The sequence below is a fragment of the Cyprinodon tularosa genome, unplaced genomic scaffold (assembly GCF_016077235.1).
Source record: "Cyprinodon tularosa strain WSP-4 unplaced genomic scaffold, ASM1607723v1 ctg1070, whole genome shotgun sequence".
Lineage (NCBI taxonomy): Eukaryota > Metazoa > Chordata > Actinopteri > Cyprinodontiformes > Cyprinodontidae > Cyprinodon > Cyprinodon tularosa.
The window spans coordinates 23,485-43,805 of record NW_024037861.1 but is presented as its reverse complement, the minus strand read 5'-3'; the positions used below and the strand labels follow the sequence as shown (position 1 = coordinate 43,805).

General features: G+C 51.1%; 1 protein-coding gene across 1 annotated transcript in view; it reads left to right on the top strand.

Moving 5' to 3' along the window:
* The window catches only part of bcas3 (BCAS3 microtubule associated cell migration factor), a gene marked incomplete at its 5' end in the record, with an annotated part of 133,751 nt that overhangs the window by 97,825 nt on the left and 15,605 nt on the right, over positions 1 to 20,321 (top strand). Inside the window, 4 exons of the mRNA XM_038290058.1 lie at positions 3,698 to 3,798; positions 11,772 to 11,968; positions 19,583 to 19,781; positions 19,967 to 20,079. Of these exons, the coding sequence (XP_038145986.1) occupies positions 3,698 to 3,798; positions 11,772 to 11,968; positions 19,583 to 19,781; positions 19,967 to 20,079 (610 nt within the window). The remainder of the gene's footprint in view (positions 1 to 3,697; positions 3,799 to 11,771; positions 11,969 to 19,582; positions 19,782 to 19,966; positions 20,080 to 20,321) is intronic.

Genomic DNA, 20,321 nt, shown 5'->3' with positions numbered 1-20,321 from the left:
CCCAGCATGTGTCCCCCTGCCAGCCCTCTCCTCTGCCCCCTCCAGGGCTTGGCAGCTTTGCTGAGAAGTGATCCAGGAGAAAGAGTCTATTTGACCTCAGGAGGAATTACAGCAGCACCATAAGTTCCTTGTCAAAGTGCGTCTTGCTGAGCGTCCGGAACAGAAAAGACTCTGTTCCAACTGGCAGACCTAATCGTTTAATCTAGGTCAGATCTGCATCGGCCAGCAGCCATTAAACAGAGTCCAGTTAGAGAGAAGCTACCATTATAGAAGCGTCTCCTGAACCCAGCAGCAGACTAACACTTCTTCCTCACTGCGAGGGGGGGTGTCAGTGTGTGACTGACAGGCCTTAATCTCCAGTCTCAGGGCTCTATATTGGATGACCCAGCCTGATTAAAAATGCAGCTTGAAAGAGAAAAACAGGAGGAGAGGAAGGCCCTGGATGAGGCCAGACCGGAGCCTGGAGGACGGGGAGATAAAAGACACGAGTGGCGCCACTTCATGGTCACTATCTCCACCTGTCCATCTGCAGCACTCAGAGGATGGCAGGGCAGCCAATCTTAGCAGAGATAAGGAGGCCAGGGAGACGCACTGGCAAACAGATCCAGGACCAGCATCTGCAGCTTCGCTCTTCATAGAAAAAAGGAAATGCTGATCAGGTGATTAAAAAAATGACCTCAGGAAGACGCCCCCCCCATGTCAAACTTCACGGCTGTAGCCCAGTGATGGGGGGGCAAACCCAGGGACCCTGTAATGTGCTGACGCTGGAGACCGGCTGACTGGGGCTCCATCTGGGACGCTGAGAACCATGACAGCTCAGTTAGGTTAGGAGCCCCAGTGAAGGCCTCGGAGCGCGTGGCGTTTGGTAAGGCCGCCGCCATGACAGGCTCAGAGATCAAAGACAGGCAGAGAAAGGACGGCTTGGCTGTCGGTCTGCTCCATCCAGCATGGAGCAGAAGGACTGAGCTCCTGAGTCCAAGCTGCTCTGAGGGAAGCTGCCTTCAGCTCCACCTGTAATCTGACATGAAAAACAGCAGCTTCACTTAAAACGACTAAACAGGTTCTTAAAGGCTTGGAAATTCACTTTAGGCAACGTGAAGTTTCTAGATGATTCTCCCCTCATCCATCTTCAGTTCTGATTAGTGGAGGGGAGCAGAGAGATTATTATACTGTAGATTACTGAGATTAATATTCTGTAGATTAATATACTGGAGGTGGAACAAAGAATGAGGCTCTGATCCCTCCCCCTGGATCCACCATGCAGGCCCGCTATAGGGGCCCTCCATAGGGGCCCTCCATAGAGGCCCTCCGTAGGGGCCCTCCATAGGGGCCCTCCATAGAGGCCTTCCATAGGGGCCCTCCATAGAGGCCTTCCATAGGGGCCCTCCATAGAGGCCTTCCATAGGGGCCCTCCATAGAACCCTTCCGTAGGGGCCCTCCATAGAGGCCCTCCGTAGGGGCCGTCCATAGGGGCCCTCCATAGAGGCCCTCCATAGAACCCTTCCGTAGGGGCCCTCCATAGAGGCCCTCCGTAGGGGCCGTCCATAGGGGCCCTCCATAGGGGCCCTCCAGGCCCCGGGGCTAAATCCTGTCAATTGATCTGGATCTAAAGCGTGTAGAAGGGTCCATGAAGCCAAATCTAAGCAGCTAAATGCTTCGTAGTTTGGAAACGATCCAATGAGTTTATTCTAGAAACTCCTAAAGATTTGATCAGTTTTAAGCTCCTTTCATCATTTCTGTGTTCAAACATCCAGCTGGTCAGTCTGTCTTCATCAGACGTGATGAAGAGATTCAGTTCAGTGGTTTTAATCGTTAACCTGAGTCGTGTTTTAGCTGCATTCTCACTGGGAAAGCTGCTGCTGGCATCAGCGAAACTTTTTACACGTCTAAATTCATTTTCACCACACTAGTGTTTTTCAACTAGCGCACAAAGTTGGCTTTTTGGTTGACAGTTAATCTGAAGTTGATTAATCTTTTAATTTCACTTAAGATTAATTGATAAGCAGAAAACCTTAATCCTCCCTAGTATCAAACGGTCTTTCACTTAAATCAAAGGTTACATTATTTTCAATATAATGAATCCACAATAAAGAAACACATTGTTATTTTTTATGAATTTACTGTGCAGCTGTATTAAATACTGACTGCAAAAAATGATGAACTTTGATATATTGAGATCAAACAGCAGCTGATGGATAAATAGAAGGAAACTGGGATTGGCTCCAGTCTAGTGGGACTATATGCTGGGATCCCATTGGTAGATGATGTTTGAACCAGTTTAAACTGAACTGTTTCCTAACAGGACCAAAGTGACTCGTACGCAGGGGACTTGGAATCGTCCTCTAAGTTTGATTCTCTGACATTTAGTCTGTAACGTTATGTGTTGGTGGTTTGAACCTGAGCTGAACTTCAGTCACCCGCAGACTCTCCTTCATGTCAGTGTTTGGATCCTGACTGATGATCTGAGGAGGATTTGATTAAAATAAATCAATGATCAAATAAATATTTGACTTCCATCCTCAGGATTAGTGGAAATGTGGGAAATACAGTCAGCTCTCCTGTTTCTGTCCCTCTTCTCCTCCTTTTCACTCTTTTTTTTCTTCCTAAATAATTTCCATGAACAGTTTTTCTGCATTTGTTCTTGTCACGGCATTAGATGAGGCTTTTATCCGCTTCTTTGTCAGTGAAAGGATCAAGGCGACGCCGCTTTCACTGCTGAGTAACTACAGAGTCCTTTTTTCAATTATTCACACAGCGAATGAGGCCAGAGCTGCTAATTCCAGCGGGACGTGTGTGAGTGTGTGAGGCTGATGTGTGAATCCGCCATGATGCGACATTCGCCGCCGAGGTGTCAAACACCGCGCTGCCTCCATTAAGGGTGTGGGTGACCACCTGGCACATGTGTGAGAGGAGAGGCAGGGGCGCCTCCTGTGCTCCAGATGTGGGCTTGACACGTTTATTAGCCATTCTTGTGTTAAACAAACCCCATCCCTGTGGTGGGAGATGGAGAGACGACTGATTCAACACATTAGGACTCATTCTCCACGCCTTGCTTATTCAAGCCTGCAGGAGCCCCATCTGTCTCTGGTCTCTCTGTCGCTCCCTCTCTGCTCTGCCTTTTCACACTTTACTGTATGATACGCAGTCATATGCCTGTTGGAGATGAAAACAAACACAGAATTGTACTTTCTCCCCTTCCTTTGGCTCTCTAACCAAACATTACCTCGTGTGCATCCGGCCATGTGATTTAGAGTCATTTATCTGAGGATCCCATCAGTTGGAGGTGTGGGTTCTGGCCGCTCGCCTCTGCTGACGATTTAACAGCCTTTCCTCTCCAAACCATTAGACAGAAACGCTGCTTTGATTTGCTGCAGAACTCCTTTATTGACCCAGTTCCATTTTTGCTGATATATTTGGTTATAATAGATGAAACATTTCAAATCCTCAGGTTGCAGAGCCTTTAATCAGGAAGGGTTAAAGATAAAGAATCAGCCCAAACAGTTTTACTCATTTATTCTTGCATCTTGTAATAAAATCATATCGGCCATTAATCTAAAGAACCGTTTGTTTTAATCAGAGTTTTAATCTCAACCTCAGATGAATCCTAATAGATTTTAGTTTTTCTGAAATGAAATCAAAGGGAAACTGATTCACCATCTTAGTTTTCATTCATGTTTGTTTTTTATTTTCTCTCCAGGGATCAGCCCAGGAAGTCCAGGTCCAATCACACGTCACGAGTCATGTGACAGCTTGGCGTCGGATCACAGCGGCCCAGACGATGAGGAGTGGCTGTCCCAGGTGAGGTGTTGACCTGTCCCTCAGTAACAGGTCCTGGATGACTCGGCTGTTCTGTCGTGTTCCACAGAGAAGATCAGCAGAACAAACTGATCTGCTCTGATTTCCAGGAGGAGCTTTTTTCTGTCATCAGGTGACCTCCAGCTGAACGGTAGAGCTAACGAGTCTGTGCTAACGAGTCTGTGCTAACGAACTGTGCTAACGAGTCTGTGCTAACGAGTCTGTGCTAACGAGTCTGTGCTAACGAGTCCTCCTGGACTGCAGCTCAGTGGTTGACCAAACTTCTCATTAGATCACATTCTGACTTGTATTTACATAAATTTTATCAAACTAAATAGGCTTTTGATTCATTTTTACATATTTCTAGTTTTCAATACTTTAATATTTTTTGCTCATAATTTTAATCTTTTTTTTGTTTTTTACCTTAAACTGTTTTAAAGTACAAACTTTCTTTACCCTAAGAATGGCTAGCAGTAATATTCAGCGCGTTTAAACATAATAAAAAGCTTCCCTCTGTAGCCTTTAGCGTTCTTCCAGAAATCCCCCGAACACATCAACACTTTCCCAGTTTTTCCAAACAGTCTGACAAATCTGGTCCGTTCAGCCCGGTCCTTTCAGCTTGGTTAACCCTCACAGGCCTCATCCCTCATGTCGACAGGTAACCCACTACATTTTCACCATCAATAATTCCTCTGCATGCATAATTGATTGGTTAAAATGCAACCCACTTAGCTTGCAGCGACTCTGGTTTATATCTGCCATGATAGTTTGCCAGGAGCAAAACTATCCATTGCTCTGAGCTGTTTCCTTACAGCTTCCTGTCTGAGTAGCTGCATACATCAGTGGTAGAAATCCTCTGACCTCTGTAACCCCCAGGTTGTTTGGAAGCACTGTCCCTACATTTCGGCTGAATGGAGTCACAGTATGGTGTCTCGATTCCTTTGAGAGTAGATGTGAGACTTGCAGTTAATGGCTTAGAGAAAGGCTAAATATGCGTAGGATGGATTGGATTAGAGGCTCAGTCCAGCCTCTAGGAGCTCATTACATCATATCAGTGGTCTTCATTAGATTATCAGAGGGCGTCTGTAGGATTGATCAGCAATCCCCTAATGCAGTGGTTCCCAAAGATTTTCTTCTGGGCCCCCCTTTGGATTACAATAAAATTTCCACGACCCCCCCCCCCCCCCCCCCCCCCCCCCCCCCCCCCCCTACATAGTTCTATAATGTAGATTAGAAGAGGATTCTTTGTTGTCTGTGTTATTTTAAACATATTTCTTTTTTTTTATATGTAACAATATTTAACTTTGCTATCATCAATACATTAAAAAAGCCTCAGTGCAAAATGGAGTGAAAACATTGAACAGCTCCCTGAGAGTTTTTTCTTTGTACTTTAATCCTCCCATCTTTTCAGTGGCTGTAGTGAGCCTGCTTTTTGCTGCAGATCTTCTCAAATCTGGGTTGCAGTGTCACAACTGTCCATTATGCTCAGTCAAGCAAGCGCTGTTTTTTTTTTTTTTTTTTCTTCATTCATCCATACCGCTTCCCGCGCCCCCCCTGCAATGGCATTGCGCCCCCCTTAGGGGGCGCGCCCCACACTTTGGGAACCACTGCCCTAATGGAACGTGAGGTTTGTGACCCTTAGTGTGAGGGCCTCACAGGGGGCCGTGGAGGCCCTTTCCTCATTGTCAGTGGCTGTCAGTAGAAAATAAAACCTTCTGTCCATCAGGGGGGCTTATTTATTACCTGTCAGTTCCAATATGATGGGGGGGGGCGGCAGATGATCAACACAGTTGACATTTAGTCAAAGTTCTGTTTGACAAAAGATCAGTGACTCATTTCGGCTATAGTTTCTAAATAAACACAGATAAGTCATAACAATGTAGATGAATAACATTAAAACCAGACCAGTTGGATAAAACTGGACCCACTGGCTAAAATTGGACCAGTTGGATTAAAACTGGACCCACTGGCCAAAACCGGACCAGTTGGCTAAAACCGGACCCACTGGCTAAAACTGGACCCACTGGCCAAAACCGGACCCACTGGCTAAAACTGGACCAGTTGATTAAAACTGGACCAGTTGGCTAAAACCGCATCCACTGGCTAAAACTGGACCAGTTGGATAAAACCAGACCCACTGGCCAAAACTGGACCCACTGGCTAAAACTGGACCAGTTGGATAAAACTGGACCAGTTGGCTAAAACCGCATCCACTGGCTAAAACTGGACCAGTTGGATAAAACCAGACCCACTGGCTAAAACTGGACCAGTTGGATAAAACTGGACCCACTGGCCAAAACCGGACCAGTTGGCTAAAACCGGACCCACTGGCTAAAACTGGACCCACTGGCCAAAACCGGACCCACTGGCTAAAACTGGACCAGTTGGATAAAACCAGACCCACTGGCCAAAACTGGACCCACTGGCTAAAACTGGACCAGTTGGATAAAACTGGACCAGTTGGCTAAAACCGCATCCACTGGCTAAAACTGGACCAGTTGGATAAAACCAGACCCACTGGCTAAAACTGGACCAGTTGGATAAAACTGGACCCACTGGCCAAAACCGGACCAGTTGGCTAAAACCGGACCCACTGGCTAAAACTGGACCCACTGGCCAAAACCGGACCCACTGGCTAAAACTGGACCAGTTGATTAAAACTGGACCAGTTGGCTAAAACCGCATCCACTGGCTAAAACTGGACCAGTTGGATATAACTAGACCCACTGGCTAAAACTGGACCAGCTGGATAAAACTGGACCCACTGGCCAAAACTGGACCCACTGGCTAAAACTGGACCAGTTGGATAAAACTGGACCCACTGGCTAAAACTGGACCCACTGGCTAAAACTGGACCCACTGGCTAAAACTGGACCAGTTGGATAAAACTGGACCAGTTGGATAAAACTGGACCCACTGGCTAAAATTGGACCAGTTGGATAAAACTGGACCCACTGGCCAAAACCGGACCAGTTGGCTAAAACCGGACCCACTGGCTAAAACTGGACCCACTGGCCAAAACCGGACCCACTGGCTAAAACTGGACCAGTTGATTAAAACTGGACCAGTTGGCTAAAACCGCATCCACTGGCTAAAACTGGACCAGTTGGATAAAACCAGACCCACTGGCCAAAACTGGACCCACTGGCTAAAACTGGACCAGTTGGATAAAACTGGACCAGTTGGCTAAAACCGCATCCACTGGCTAAAACTGGACCAGTTGGATAAAACCAGACCCACTGGCTAAAACTGGACCAGTTGGATAAAACTGGACCCACTGGCCAAAACCGGACCAGTTGGCTAAAACCGGACCCACTGGCTAAAACTGGACCCACTGGCCAAAACCGGACCCACTGGCTAAAACTGGACCAGTTGATTAAAACTGGACCAGTTGGCTAAAACCGCATCCACTGGCTAAAACTGGACCAGTTGGATAAAACCAGACCCACTGGCCAAAACTGGACCCACTGGCTAAAACTGGACCAGTTGGATAAAACTGGACCAGTTGGCTAAAACCGCATCCACTGGCTAAAACTGGACCAGTTGGATAAAACCAGACCCACTGGCTAAAACTGGACCAGTTGGATAAAACTGGACCCACTGGCCAAAACCGGACCAGTTGGCTAAAACCGGACCCACTGGCTAAAACTGGACCCACTGGCCAAAACCGGACCCACTGGCTAAAACTGGACCAGTTGATTAAAACTGGACCAGTTGGCTAAAACCGCATCCACTGGCTAAAACTGGACCAGTTGGATATAACTAGACCCACTGGCTAAAACTGGACCAGCTGGATAAAACTGGACCCACTGGCCAAAACTGGACCCACTGGCTAAAACTGGACCAGTTGGATAAAACTGGACCCACTGGCTAAAACTGGACCCACTGGCTAAAACTAGACCCACTGGCTAAAACTGGACCAGTTGGATAAAACTGGACCAGTTGGATAAAACTGGACCCACTGGCTAAAATTGGACCAGTTGGATAAAACTGGACCCACTGGCTAAAATTGGACCAGTTGGATAAAACTGGACCCACTGGCCAAAACCGGACCAGTTGGCTAAAACCGGACCCACTGGCTAAAACTGGACCCACTGGCCAAAACCGGACCCACTGGCTAAAACTGGACCAGTTGGCTAAAATTAGACCCACTGGCTAAAACTGGACCAGTTGATTAAAACTGGATCAGTTGGATAAAACTGAGCAGTTGGATAAAACTGGATCAGTTGGCTAAAACTGGACCAGTTGATTAAAACTGGACCAGTTGGATAAAACTGGATCAGTTGGATAAAGCTGGACCAGTTGGATAAAACTGGATCAGTTGGATAAAACTGGACCAGTTGGATAAAACTGGATCAGTTGGCTAAAACTGGACCAGTTGATTAAAACTGGACCAGTTGGATAAAACTGGACCCACTGGCTAAAACTGGACCAGTTGGATAAAACTGGACCCACTGGCTAAAACTGGACCAGCTGGATAAAACTGGACCCACTGGCCAAAACTGGACCCACTGGCTAAAACTGGACCAGTTGGATAAAACTGGACCCACTGGCTAAAACTGGACCCACTGGCTAAAACTGGACCAGTTGGATAAAACTGGACCAGTTGGATAAAACTGGACCCACTGGCTAAAATTGGACCAGTTGGATAAAACTGGACCCACTGGCTAAAATTGGACCAGTTGGATAAAACTGGACCCACTGGCCAAAACCGGACCAGTTGGCTAAAACCGGACCCACTGGCTAAAACTGGACCCACTGGCCAAAACCGGACCCACTGGCTAAAACTGGACCAGTTGGCTAAAATTAGACCCACTGGCTAAAACTGGACCAGTTGATTAAAACTGGATCAGTTGGATAAAACTGGACCAGTTGGATAAAACTGGATCAGTTGGATAAAAATGGACCAGTTGGATAAAACTGGATCAGTTGGCTAAAACTGGACCAGTTGATTAAAACTGGACCAGTTGGATAAAACTGGACCAGTTGGATAAAACTGGATCAGTTGGATAAAACTGGACCAGTTGGATAAAACTGGATCAGTTGGATAAAACTGGACCAGTTGGATAAAACTGGATCAGTTGGCTAAAACTGGACCAGTTGATTAAAACTGGACCAGTTGGATAAAACTGGATCAGTTGGATAAAACTGGACCAGTTGGATAAAACTGGATCAGTTGGATAAAACTGGACCAGTTGGATAAAACTGGACCCACTGGCCAAAACTGGACCAGTTGGATAAAACTGGACCAGTTGGATAAAACTGGACCAGTTGGCTAAAACTGGACCCACTGGCTAAAACTGGACCAGTTGGATAAAACTGGACCCACTGGCTAAAACTGGACCCACTGGCTAAAACTGGACCAGTTGGATAAAACTGGACCAGTTGGCTAAAACTGGACCCACTGGCTAAAACTGGACCAGTTGGATAAAACTGGACCCACTGGCTAAAACTGGACCCACTGGCTAAAACTGGACAAGTTGGATAAAATTGGATCAGTTGGATAAAACTGAACCCACTCGCCAAAACTGGACTAGTTGGATAAAACTGGACCCACTGGCCAAAACTGGACCAGTTGGATAAAACTGGACCCACTGGCCAAAACTGGACCAGTTGGATAAAACTGGACCAGTTGGATAAAACTGGACCCACTGGCCAAAACTGGACCAGTTGGCTAAAACTGGACCCACTGGCTAAAACTGGACCCACTGGCTAAAACTGGACCAGTTGGATAAAACTTGACAAGTTGGATAAAATTGGATCAGTTGGATAAAACTGAACCTACTCGCCAAAACTGGACTAGTTGGATAAAACCAGACCCACTGGCTAAAACTGGACCAGTTGATTAAAACTGGACCAGTTGGATGAAACTGGACCCACTGGGTAAAACTGGACCCACTGGCTAAAACTGGACCAGTTGATTAAAACTGGACCAGTTGGATGAAACTGGACCCACTGGTCCAAACTGGACCCGTTGGATAAAACTGGACCCACTGGTCCAAACTGGACCCGTTGGATAAAACTGGACCAGTTTTATCCAGTTTCATCAATCTGACTGGATGATCTGGTGAACTGTGCCTTGAGATGACATGTGTTGTGTGTTGGTGCTATAGAAATAAACCAAATAGAATTGAACTTTAGTCGATCCAGGTAACTTAGTGGACCTTTATCACCTCAGAGAACCTGCATCAGGCATTACATTATGACCATTTACAGGTGAAAAGATGGCCGCTGGTTATCTGGCATTGTGGCAGCTTTTCATTGGTGGAGTCAGGAGAGCTTGAATGAATCAAGGAGTTTTACCAGGCGGGGCTCCAGCCCGGCATACACTGCGCGATTTTTTTGGGGCGATTTTCCAGTCTTTCGAGAATCTTTCGATCGGCCCGACTTTCAGCCTGGTCGTGCGTCGTGTAGTGTTCAGGGGGTAAGGAATGGTGATCAGCCTCTCATGACCGCCTCCTGATCAGGAATTGGGAGGTCGGGAGAATATCAAACATGTTTGATTTTCTCCCGACTGTCGTGGGCAAATCGCTCAGGGCGCGAAGAAGGATTCTTCTTTTCATTCCTCCTCTCAGATGTTAACACAGCAGCATAGCAATGATGCAGTGAGTGAAATGCAGCTCTGTCTGCAAAATTGACAGACCGTAGCAGCCACGCCTGCTCAGCCATGTTCCTTTTCCAAATACGTCGTCACCTTTTCTTTCTAGGACCCTCAGCACAAAATTGCACAAATAGCCAAGGCAGCGGGTTCACTATAGTGAGCTTCATATTCCTCTTCTATTTGTTTGGCTTCAGGATAGAGAGCTAGAGAGCAGCTCCATCTCACTGCGAAGGACTCTGACATGGTTTTTAGTCTTACAGTCTGAGCAGATAGATCGCATCATCGGGCCGAACATAAATCGTGAGCTGTGAGTGCACAGTGTACGACTAAACCCTGCGATTAGTCGTACAGTGTGTGCAGCAGATGCGTGCAAGGATTGAAGAAAATGGCACAGTGTACGCCCGGCTTTAGAGCTGAACCTGCTGCAGGGGTCAGCATCCACCTAGGAAGGAGCAGCTGGTAGCTGAAGCTGATGGATCGTAAACCTGGAAGTTCTCCTAAATGAGGCCGCCATCATGGAAGGTAAAGAAGTTGGATTGGAGCTGAGTGTGATGATAGATACCATCCTGAGAGCTTCCATCTTTTTTCATCTGATTGGCTGAAGACCAGAGACCCTCTCAGTCCTCCTTCCTCTGAGCCTGAAGTCAGTCTGGAGCCTAATGTGGATAAAGAGTGCAGCTGACTAGTTTAGCTTCCATTTTAACTTTAACACCAGGCTCCGCCCACCTCTGACCAATCGCTCGCTGAAACAGCTCTGCTATTCTTTAATTATGATTTTATTTTATGTTGGTTTCACAGATTGAAAATCATTTGATGTTTATGCATTTAGCAGACTCTTTTTATCCGTTTTACTTTTGTCTTTAGTTTTTTATCCACAGGTTGAAATAGAACATGACAGATGAGAACTGAGTTCAGCTTATTTTAGGGTCAGACCATAGAAATAAATGCATTATGAATGGAAGTCAATGATAGTTTTAGTGATCCAGGAAGTGGAGTCGATTCCTAAAGCTCCTCTCAGTTCACAGCTGACTGGCTTTAGGAGCCTGCAGGTCAGAACCAGAACTTCAGAGGCTCCGTGGTCCAGTCATCCACTTCAGGTTTTATCTTCTCAGCCAATCAGCATCCTCCCTCTGTCCTCTTTAGGTTCTCGCTGCTTTTTCCACCATAACTTAAGATTCTTTGCATAACTTGGACATTTTCTGTAGATGTAAAAAGTGTCATAGATAAAATGTTAATGTTGAACGTTTCACTATGATTGACCTAATTTTAAGCATCTAATGCTGTTTTTGTTCCTGGTAGTGAGGAGGATACCTGACATCTCAAGTTCAGAGCTTCTGGATGAACATCTGATGACCCTTAGCTCTCCTGTCCTCAGGTGGAGATTGTGACCCACACCGGCCCCCACCGCCGCCTGTGGATGGGCCCCCAGTTCCAGTTTAAGACCATCCACCCGTCGGGGCAGACCACCGTCATCTCCTCCTCATCCTCGGTGCTTCAGTCCCACGGGCCCTCCGATGTCCAGCAGCCCCTCCTGGACTTTGACACCGATGACCTGGACCTCCGCAGTCTTAGGTACGTAAACCCTGACAGGAGGGTGATGTCATCCTCACAACCGGTTCCAACCGGATCAGGCGAAATGCCTCTTTAGGTTGAAATCTTTACAGCATCAGGAGGAATCTGAGGACGGTTCCTGTCCAGCTGTGACCGGTTTACATCTTCAGATGTTTTTATCAAAGTTTTAGAAATCTCAGATTAAGTTCTAATTAATCTCTGTTTAAAGTAGGAGGAGTTCAGGTTGGAGCAGCTGAACCAGCAGGTGGTCAGTGAGGTTAGTGCTGCCCAGTAACCCAGGGCTGCTGCTCAGACTGGTCAGACTGGTCAGACTGGCCTTTATGTCAATCTGCAACTGAAAAACTAACATCTGCAACTGACAACTAAAAATAATAGCTAAGTTTAATAGTTTCCTGAACCTAACATGCAGGATTTTAAAGCCTAGAAATAGCAGATAGATATGATGACTGCTGATAGAAGCAGAGCAGTAAAGTTAGAAATGTAGGTGAGCAGAAGATAAACGATCAATTGATATCAAGCACAGATTAATTATAGATAAATCAACTTCTATGAAATAAAACGTAGGATGTTTATAAAATCCTAAAATGGAGACAGTCAGCGTTTTTGTTGTTTTCATTCTTTATAAAAACATCTGGTTCCAGAGAAGAAGAAATCTTCACTGATCGACAGAAAATGATCTATTGATTAAAAACAGGATCAATAAAGCACCATATTTCACTTCAGGTAGAAAAGTAAAACTTTGCAGAATCCTAAATATGTTGGACAGTACAGTATGTTGAGTACTGAACGCGCCTCTGATCGACGGCGTGGAGACGCTCAGTAGCTGTGAGGACTGAACACGTCTCTGATCGACGGCGTGGAGACGCTCAGTAGCTGTGAGGACTGAACGCGCCTCTGATCGACGGCGTGGAGACGCTCAGTAGCTGTGAGGACTGAACGCGTCTCTGATCGACGGCGTGGAGACGCTCAGTAGCTGTGAGGACTGAACGCGTCTCTGATCGACGGCGTGGAGACGCTCAGTAGCTGTGAGGACTGAACGCGCCTCTGATCGGCGGCGTGGAGACGCTCAGTAGCTGCGAGGACTGAACGCGTCTCTGATCGACGGCGTGGAGACGCTCAGTAGCTGTTAGGACTGAACGCGCCTCTGATCGACGGCGTGGAGACGCTCAGTAGCTGTTAGGACTGAACGCGTCTCTGATCGACGGCGTGGAGACGCTCAGTAGCTGTTAGGACTGAACGCGCCTCTGATCGACGGCGTGGAGACGCTCAGTAGCTGTTAGGACTGAACGCGTCTCTGATCGACGGCGTGGAGACGCTCAGTAGCTGTTAGGACTGAACGCGCCTCTGATCGACGGCGTGGAGACGCTCAGTAGCTGTGAGGACTGAACACGTCTCTGATCGACGGCGTGGAGACGCTCAGTAGCTGTGAGGACTGAACGCGTCTCTGATCGACGGCGTGGAGACGCTCAGTAGCTGTGAGGACTGAACGCGCCTCTGATCGGCGGCGTGGAGACGCTCAGTAGCTGCGAGGACTGAACGCGTCTCTGATCGACGGCGTGGAGACGCTCAGTAGCTGTTAGGACTGAACGCGCCTCTGATCGACGGCGTGGAGACGCTCAGTAGCTGTTAGGACTGAACGCGTCTCTGATCGACGGCGTGGAGACGCTCAGTAGCTGTTAGGACTGAACGCGCCTCTGATCGACGGCGTGGAGACGCTCAGTAGCTGCGAGGACTGAACGCGTCTCTGATCGACGGCGTGGAGACGCTCAGTAGCTGTTAGGACTGAACGCGCCTCTGATCGACGGCGTGGAGACGCTCAGTAGCTGCGAGGACTGAACGCGTCTCTGATCGACGGCGTGGAGACGCTCAGTAGCTGTTAGGACTGAACGCGCCTCTGATCGACGGCGTGGAGACGCTCAGTAGCTGTTAGGACTGAACGCGCCTCTGATCGACGGCGTGGAGACGCTCAGTAGCTGCGAGGACTGAACGCGTCTCTGATCGACGGCGTGGAGACGCTCAGTAGCTGTTAGGACTGAACGCGTCTCTGATCGACGGCGTGGAGACGCTCAGTAGCTGTTAGGACTGAACGCGCCTCTGATCGACGGCGTGGAGACGCTCAGTAGCTGCGAGGACTGAACGCGCCTCTGATCGACGGCGTGGAGACGCTCAGTAGCTGTGAGGACTGAACGCGCCTCTGATCGACGGCGTGGAGACGCTCAGTAGCTGCGAGGACTGAACGCGTCTCTGATCGACGGCGTGGAGACGCTCAGTAGCTGTTAGGACTGAACGCGCCTCTGATCGACGGCGTGGAGACGCTCAGTAGCTGTTAGGACTGAACGCGTCTCTGATCGACGGCGTGGAGACGCTCAGTAGCTGTTAGGACTGAACGCGCCTCTGATCGACGGCGTGGAGACGCTCAGAAGCTGTTAGGACTGAACGCGCCTCTGATCGACGGCGTGGAGACGCTCAGTAGCTGCGAGGACTGAACGCGTCTCTGATCGACGGCGTGGAGACGCTCAGTAGCTGTGAGGACTGAACGCGCCTCTGATCGACGGCGTGGAGACGCTCAGTAGCTGCGAGGACTGAACGCGTCTCTGATCGACGGCGTGGAGACGCTCAGTAGCTGCGAGGACTGAACGCGCCTCTGATCGACGGCGTGGAGACGCTCAGTAGCTGTGAGGACTGAACGCGCCTCTGATCGACGGCGTGGAGACGCTCAGTAGCTGCGAGGACTGAACGCGTCTCTGATCGACGGCGTGGAGACGCTCAGTAGCTGTGAGGACTGAACGCGCCTCTGATCGACGGCGTGGAGACGCTCAGTAGCTGTGAGGACTGAACGCGTCTCTGATCGACGGCGTGGAGACGCTCAGTAGCTGTTAGGACTGAACGCGTCTCTGATCGACGGCGTGGAGACGCTCAGTAGCTGTGAGGACTGAACGCGTCTCTGATCGACGGCGTGGAGACGCTCAGTAGCTGTTAGGACCTGAACGCGCTCTGATCGACGGCGTGGAGACGCTCAGTAGCTGTGAGGACTGAACGCGTCTCTGATCGACGGCGTGGAGACGCTCAGTAGCTGTTAGGACTGAACGCGCCTCTGATCGACGGCGTGGAGACGCTCAGTAGCTGCGAGGACTGAACGCGTCTCTGATCGACGGCGTGGAGACGCTCAGTAGCTGCGAGGACTGAACGCGCCTCTGATCGACGGCGTGGAGACGCTCAGTAGCTGTGAGGACTGAACGCGTCTCTGATCGACGGCGTGGAGACGCTCAGTAGCTGTTAGGACTGAACGCGCCTCTGATCGACGGCGTGGAGACGCTCAGTAGCTGTGAGGACTGAACGCGTCTCTGATCGACGGCGTGGAGACGCTCAGTAGCTGTTAGGACTGAACGCGCCTCTGATCGACGGCGTGGAGACGCTCAGTAGCTGCGAGGACTGAACGCGTCTCTGATCGACGGCGTGGAGACGCTCAGTAGCTGCGAGGACTGAACGCGCCTCTGATCGACGGCGTGGAGACGCTCAGTAGCTGTGAGGACTGAACGCGTCTCTGATCGACGGCGTGGAGACGCTCAGTAGCTGTGAGGACTGAACGCGTCTCTGATCGACGGCGTGGAGACGCTCAGTAGCTGTTAGGACTGAACGCGCCTCTGATCGACGGCGTGGAGACGCTCAGTAGCTGTGAGGACTGAACGCGTCTCTGATCGACGGCGTGGAGACGCTCAGTAGCTGTGAGGACTGAACGCGTCTCTGATCGACGGCGTGGAGACGCTCAGTAGCTGTGAGGACTGAACGCGTCTCTGATCGACGGCGTTGAGACGCTCAGTAGCTGCGAGGACTGAACGCGTCTCTGATCGACGGCGTGGAGACGCTCAGTAGCTGCGAGGACTGAACGCGTCTCTGATCGACGGCGTGGAGACGCTCAGTAGCTGCGAGGACTGAACGCGTCTCTGATCGACGGCGTGGAGACGCTCAGTAGCTGTTAGGACTGAACGCGTCTCTGATCGACGGCGTGGAGACGCTCAGTAGCTGTGAGGACTGAACGCGTCTCTGATCGACGGCGTGGAGACGCTCAGTAGCTGTTAGGACTGAACGCGTCTCTGATCGACGGCGTGGAGACGCTCAGTAGCTGCGAGGACTGAACGCGTCTCTGATCGACGGCGTGGAGACGCTCAGTAGCTGCGAGGACTGAACGCGTCTCTGATCGACGGCGTGGAGACGCTCAGTAGCTGTTAGGACTGAACGCGTCTCTGATCGACGGCGTGGAGACGCTCAGTAGCTGTGAGGACTGAACGCGTCTCTGATCGACGGCGTGGAGACGCTCAGTAGCTGTGAGGACTGAACGCGTCTCTGATCGACGGCGTGGAGACGCTCAGTAGCTGTTAGGACTGAACGCGCCTCTGATCGACGGCGTGGAGACGCTCAGTAGCTGCGAGGACTGAACGCGTCTCTGATCGACGGCGTGGAGACGCTCAGTAGCTGCGAGGACTGAACGCGCCTCTGATCGACGGCGTGGAGACGCTCAGTAGCTGTGAGGACTGAACGCGTCTCTGATCGACGGCGTGGAGACGCTCAGTAGCTGTGAGGACTGAACGCGTCCTCTGATCGACGGCGTGGAGACGCTCAGTAGCTGTGAGGACTGAACGCGTCTCTGATCGACGGCGTGGAGACGCTCAGTAGCTGCGAGGACTGAACGCGTCCTCTGATCGACGGCGTGGAGACGCTCAGTAGCTGTGAGGACTGAACGCGTCTCTGATCGACGGCGTGGAGACGCTCAGTAGCTGTGAGGACTGAACGCGTCTCTGATCGACGGCGTGGAGACGCTCAGTAGCTGTTAGGACTGAACGCGTCTCTGATCGACGGCGTGGAGACGCTCAGTAGCTGTGAGGACTGAACGCGTCTCTGATCGACGGCGTGGAGACGCTCAGTAGCTGTGAGGACTGAACGCGTCTCTGATCGACGGCGTGGAGACGCTCAGTAGCTGTGAGGACTGAACGCGTCTCTGATCGACGGCGTTGAGACGCTCAGTAGCTGCGAGGACTGAACGCGTCTCTGATCGACGGCGTGGAGACGCTCAGTAGCTGTGAGGACTGAACGCGTCTCTGATCGACGGCGTGGAGACGCTCAGTAGCTGCGAGGACTGAACGCGTCTCTGATCGACGGCGTGGAGACGCTCAGTAGCTGCGAGGACTGAACGCGTCTCTGATCGACGGCGTGGAGACGCTCAGTAGCTGTGAGGACTGAACGCGTCTCTGATCGACGGCGTGGAGACGCTCAGTAGCTGCGAGGACTGAACGCGCCTCTGATCGACGGCGTGGAGACGCTCAGTAGCTGTGAGGACTGAACGCGCCTCTGATCGACGGCGTGGAGACGCTCAGTAGCTGTGAGGACTGAACGCGTCTCTGATCGACGGCGTGGAGACGCTCAGTAGCTGCGAGGACTGAACGCGTCTCTGATCGACGGCGTGGAGACGCTCAGTAGCTGTGAGGACTGAACGCGTCTCTGATCGACGGCGTGGAGACGCTCAGTAGCTGTTAGGACTGAACGCGCCTCTGATCGACGGCGTGGAGACGCTCAGTAGCTGTTAGGACTGAACGCGTCTCTGATCGACGGCGTGGAGACGCTCAGTAGCTGCGAGGACTGAACGCGTCTCTGATCGACGGCGTGGAGACGCTCAGTAGCTGTTAGGACTGAACGCGCCTCTGATCGACGGCGTGGAGACGCTCAGTAGCTGTGAGGACTGAACGCGTCTCTGATCGACGGCGTGGAGACGCTCAGTAGCTGCGAGGACTGAACGCGTCTCTGATCGACGGCGTGGAGACGCTCAGTAGCAATGAGGACTGAACGCGTCTCTGATCGACGGCGTGGAGACGCTCAGTAGCTGTTAGGACTGAACGCGTCTCTGATCGACGGCGTGGAGACGCTCAGTAGCTGTGAGGACTGAACGCGTCTCTGATCGACGGCGTGGAGACGCTCAGTAGCTGCGAGGACTGAACGCGTCTCTGATCGACGGCGTGGAGACGCTCAGTAGCTGTTAGGACTGAACGCGCCTCTGATCGACGGCGTGGAGACGCTCAGTAGCTGCGAGGACTGAACGCGTCTCTGATCGACGGCGTGGAGACGCTCAGTAGCTGTTAGGACTGAACGCGCCTCTGATCGACGGCGTGGAGACGCTCAGTAGCTGTGAGGACTGAACGCGTCTCTGATCGACGGCGTGGAGACGCTCAGTAGCTGCGAGGACTGAACGCGTCTCTGATCGACGGCGTGGAGACGCTCAGTAGCAATGAGGACTGAACGCGTCTCTGATCGACGGCGTGGAGACGCTCAGTAGCTGTTAGGACTGAACGCGTCTCTGATCGACGGCGTGGAGACGCTCAGTAGCTGTGAGGACTGAACGCGTCTCTGATCGACGGCGTGGAGACGCTCAGTAGCTGCGAGGACTGAACGCGTCTCTGATCGACGGCGTGGAGACGCTCAGTAGCTGTTAGGACTGAACGCGCCTCTGATCGACGGCGTGGAGACGCTCAGTAGCTGTGAGGACTGAACGCGTCTCTGATCGACGGCGTGGAGACGCTCAGTAGCTGTTAGGACTGAACGCGTCTCTGATCGACGGCGTGGAGACGCTCAGTAGCTGTGAGGGACTGAACGCGTCTCTGATCGACGGCGTGGAGACGCTCAGTAGCTGTTAGGACTGAACGCGTCTCTGATCGACGGCGTGGAGACGCTCAGTAGCTGTTAGGACTGAACGCGTCTCTGATCGACGGCGTGGAGACGCTCAGTAGCTGTTAGGACTGAACGCGTCTCTGATCGACGGCGTGGAGACGCTCAGTAGCTGTGAGGACTGAACGCGTCTCTGATCGACGGCGTGGAGACGCTCAGTAGCTGTTAGGACTGAACGCGTCTCTGATCGACGGCGTGGAGACGCTCAGTAGCTGTTAGGACTGAACGCGTCTCTGATCGACGGCGTGGAGACGCTCAGTAGCTGTTAGGACTGAACGCGTCTCTGATCGACGGCGTGGAGACGCTCAGTAGCTGTTAGGACTGAACGCGTCTCTGATCGACGGCGTGGAGACGCTCAGTAGCTGTTAGGACTGAACGCGCCTCTGATCGACGGCGTGGAGACGCTCAGTAGCTGTTAGGACTGAACGCGTCTCTGATCGACGGCGTGGAGACGCTCAGTAGCTGTGAGGACTGAACGCGTCTCTGATCGACGGCGTGGAGACGCTCAGTAGCTGTGAGGACTGAACGCGTCTCTGATCGACGGCGTGGAGACGCTCAGTAGCTGTTAGGACTGAACGCGCCTCTGATCGACGGCGTGGAGACGCTCAGTAGCTGTGAGGACTGAACGCGCCTCTGATCGACGGCGTGGAGACGCTCAGTAGCTGTGAGGACTGAACGCGCCTCTGATCGACGGCGTGGAGACGCTCAGTAGCTGTGAGGACTGAACGCGCCTCTGATCGACGGCGTGGAGACGCTCAGTAGCTGTTAGGACTGAACGCGCCTCTGATCGACGGCGTGGAGACGCTCAGTAGCTGTTAGGACTGAACGCGCCTCTGATCGACGGCGTGGAGACGCTCAGTAGCTGTGAGGACTGAACGCGTCTCTGATCTCCGTCTGCAGGATCCAGCCGGTGCGATCAGAACCAGTCAGCATGCCCGGTTCTTCCCGCCTGGTGGCCGATCGCAGGGGACAAAGCAGCGTCCTGGATGCCGGCTCAGGTAGGACACCTGTTGCTCCACCTCTGATTGGAGGCTTTCTGCTCTGCTCTCCTTCCTGTTGCGTCACGCTGCCAGTGGTGATGATGGCGTGTTTGTTTCCTGTGAGCCAATCAGAGCCCTTGGTGATGAAGGGCAGCAGGAACGCTGCCTCTGTCTGCTCCTTCCTTTCTAAGCTGATATGAATTATTCCTCTGTGGTTGAAGCCAAAGAAAGTCTTACCCACAGCACCATGCTGCCCTCGCCGTGCTTATTGGTCAAAGAGCTGATTGTTTCCTGATCTGAACAGAACTCCATCGTTAGCTCATGTCTGACTGGTGGAACTGCAGGAAGTTACATCTACAGATTCCTTAACGCAGATCTAAGGAAACCAGATATTCATGCCTTCAGTCTCCCTCTATGGTTGGTTTCTTATAGATCACTGATTTAATTTCTATATGCAGAAGATGGACTGATGTCGGCTTTGATAAGCCGGTTTGACTAAACCATCTGCTGGGTTTATGATCAGATGCAGCTGATCCCAGCAGCTCTATGTTCTCTATCTGCAGCTGATCCCAGCAGCTCTATGTTCTCTATCTGCAGCTGATCCCAGCAGCTCTATGTTCTCTATCTGCAGCTGATCCCAGCAGCTCTATGTTCTCTAT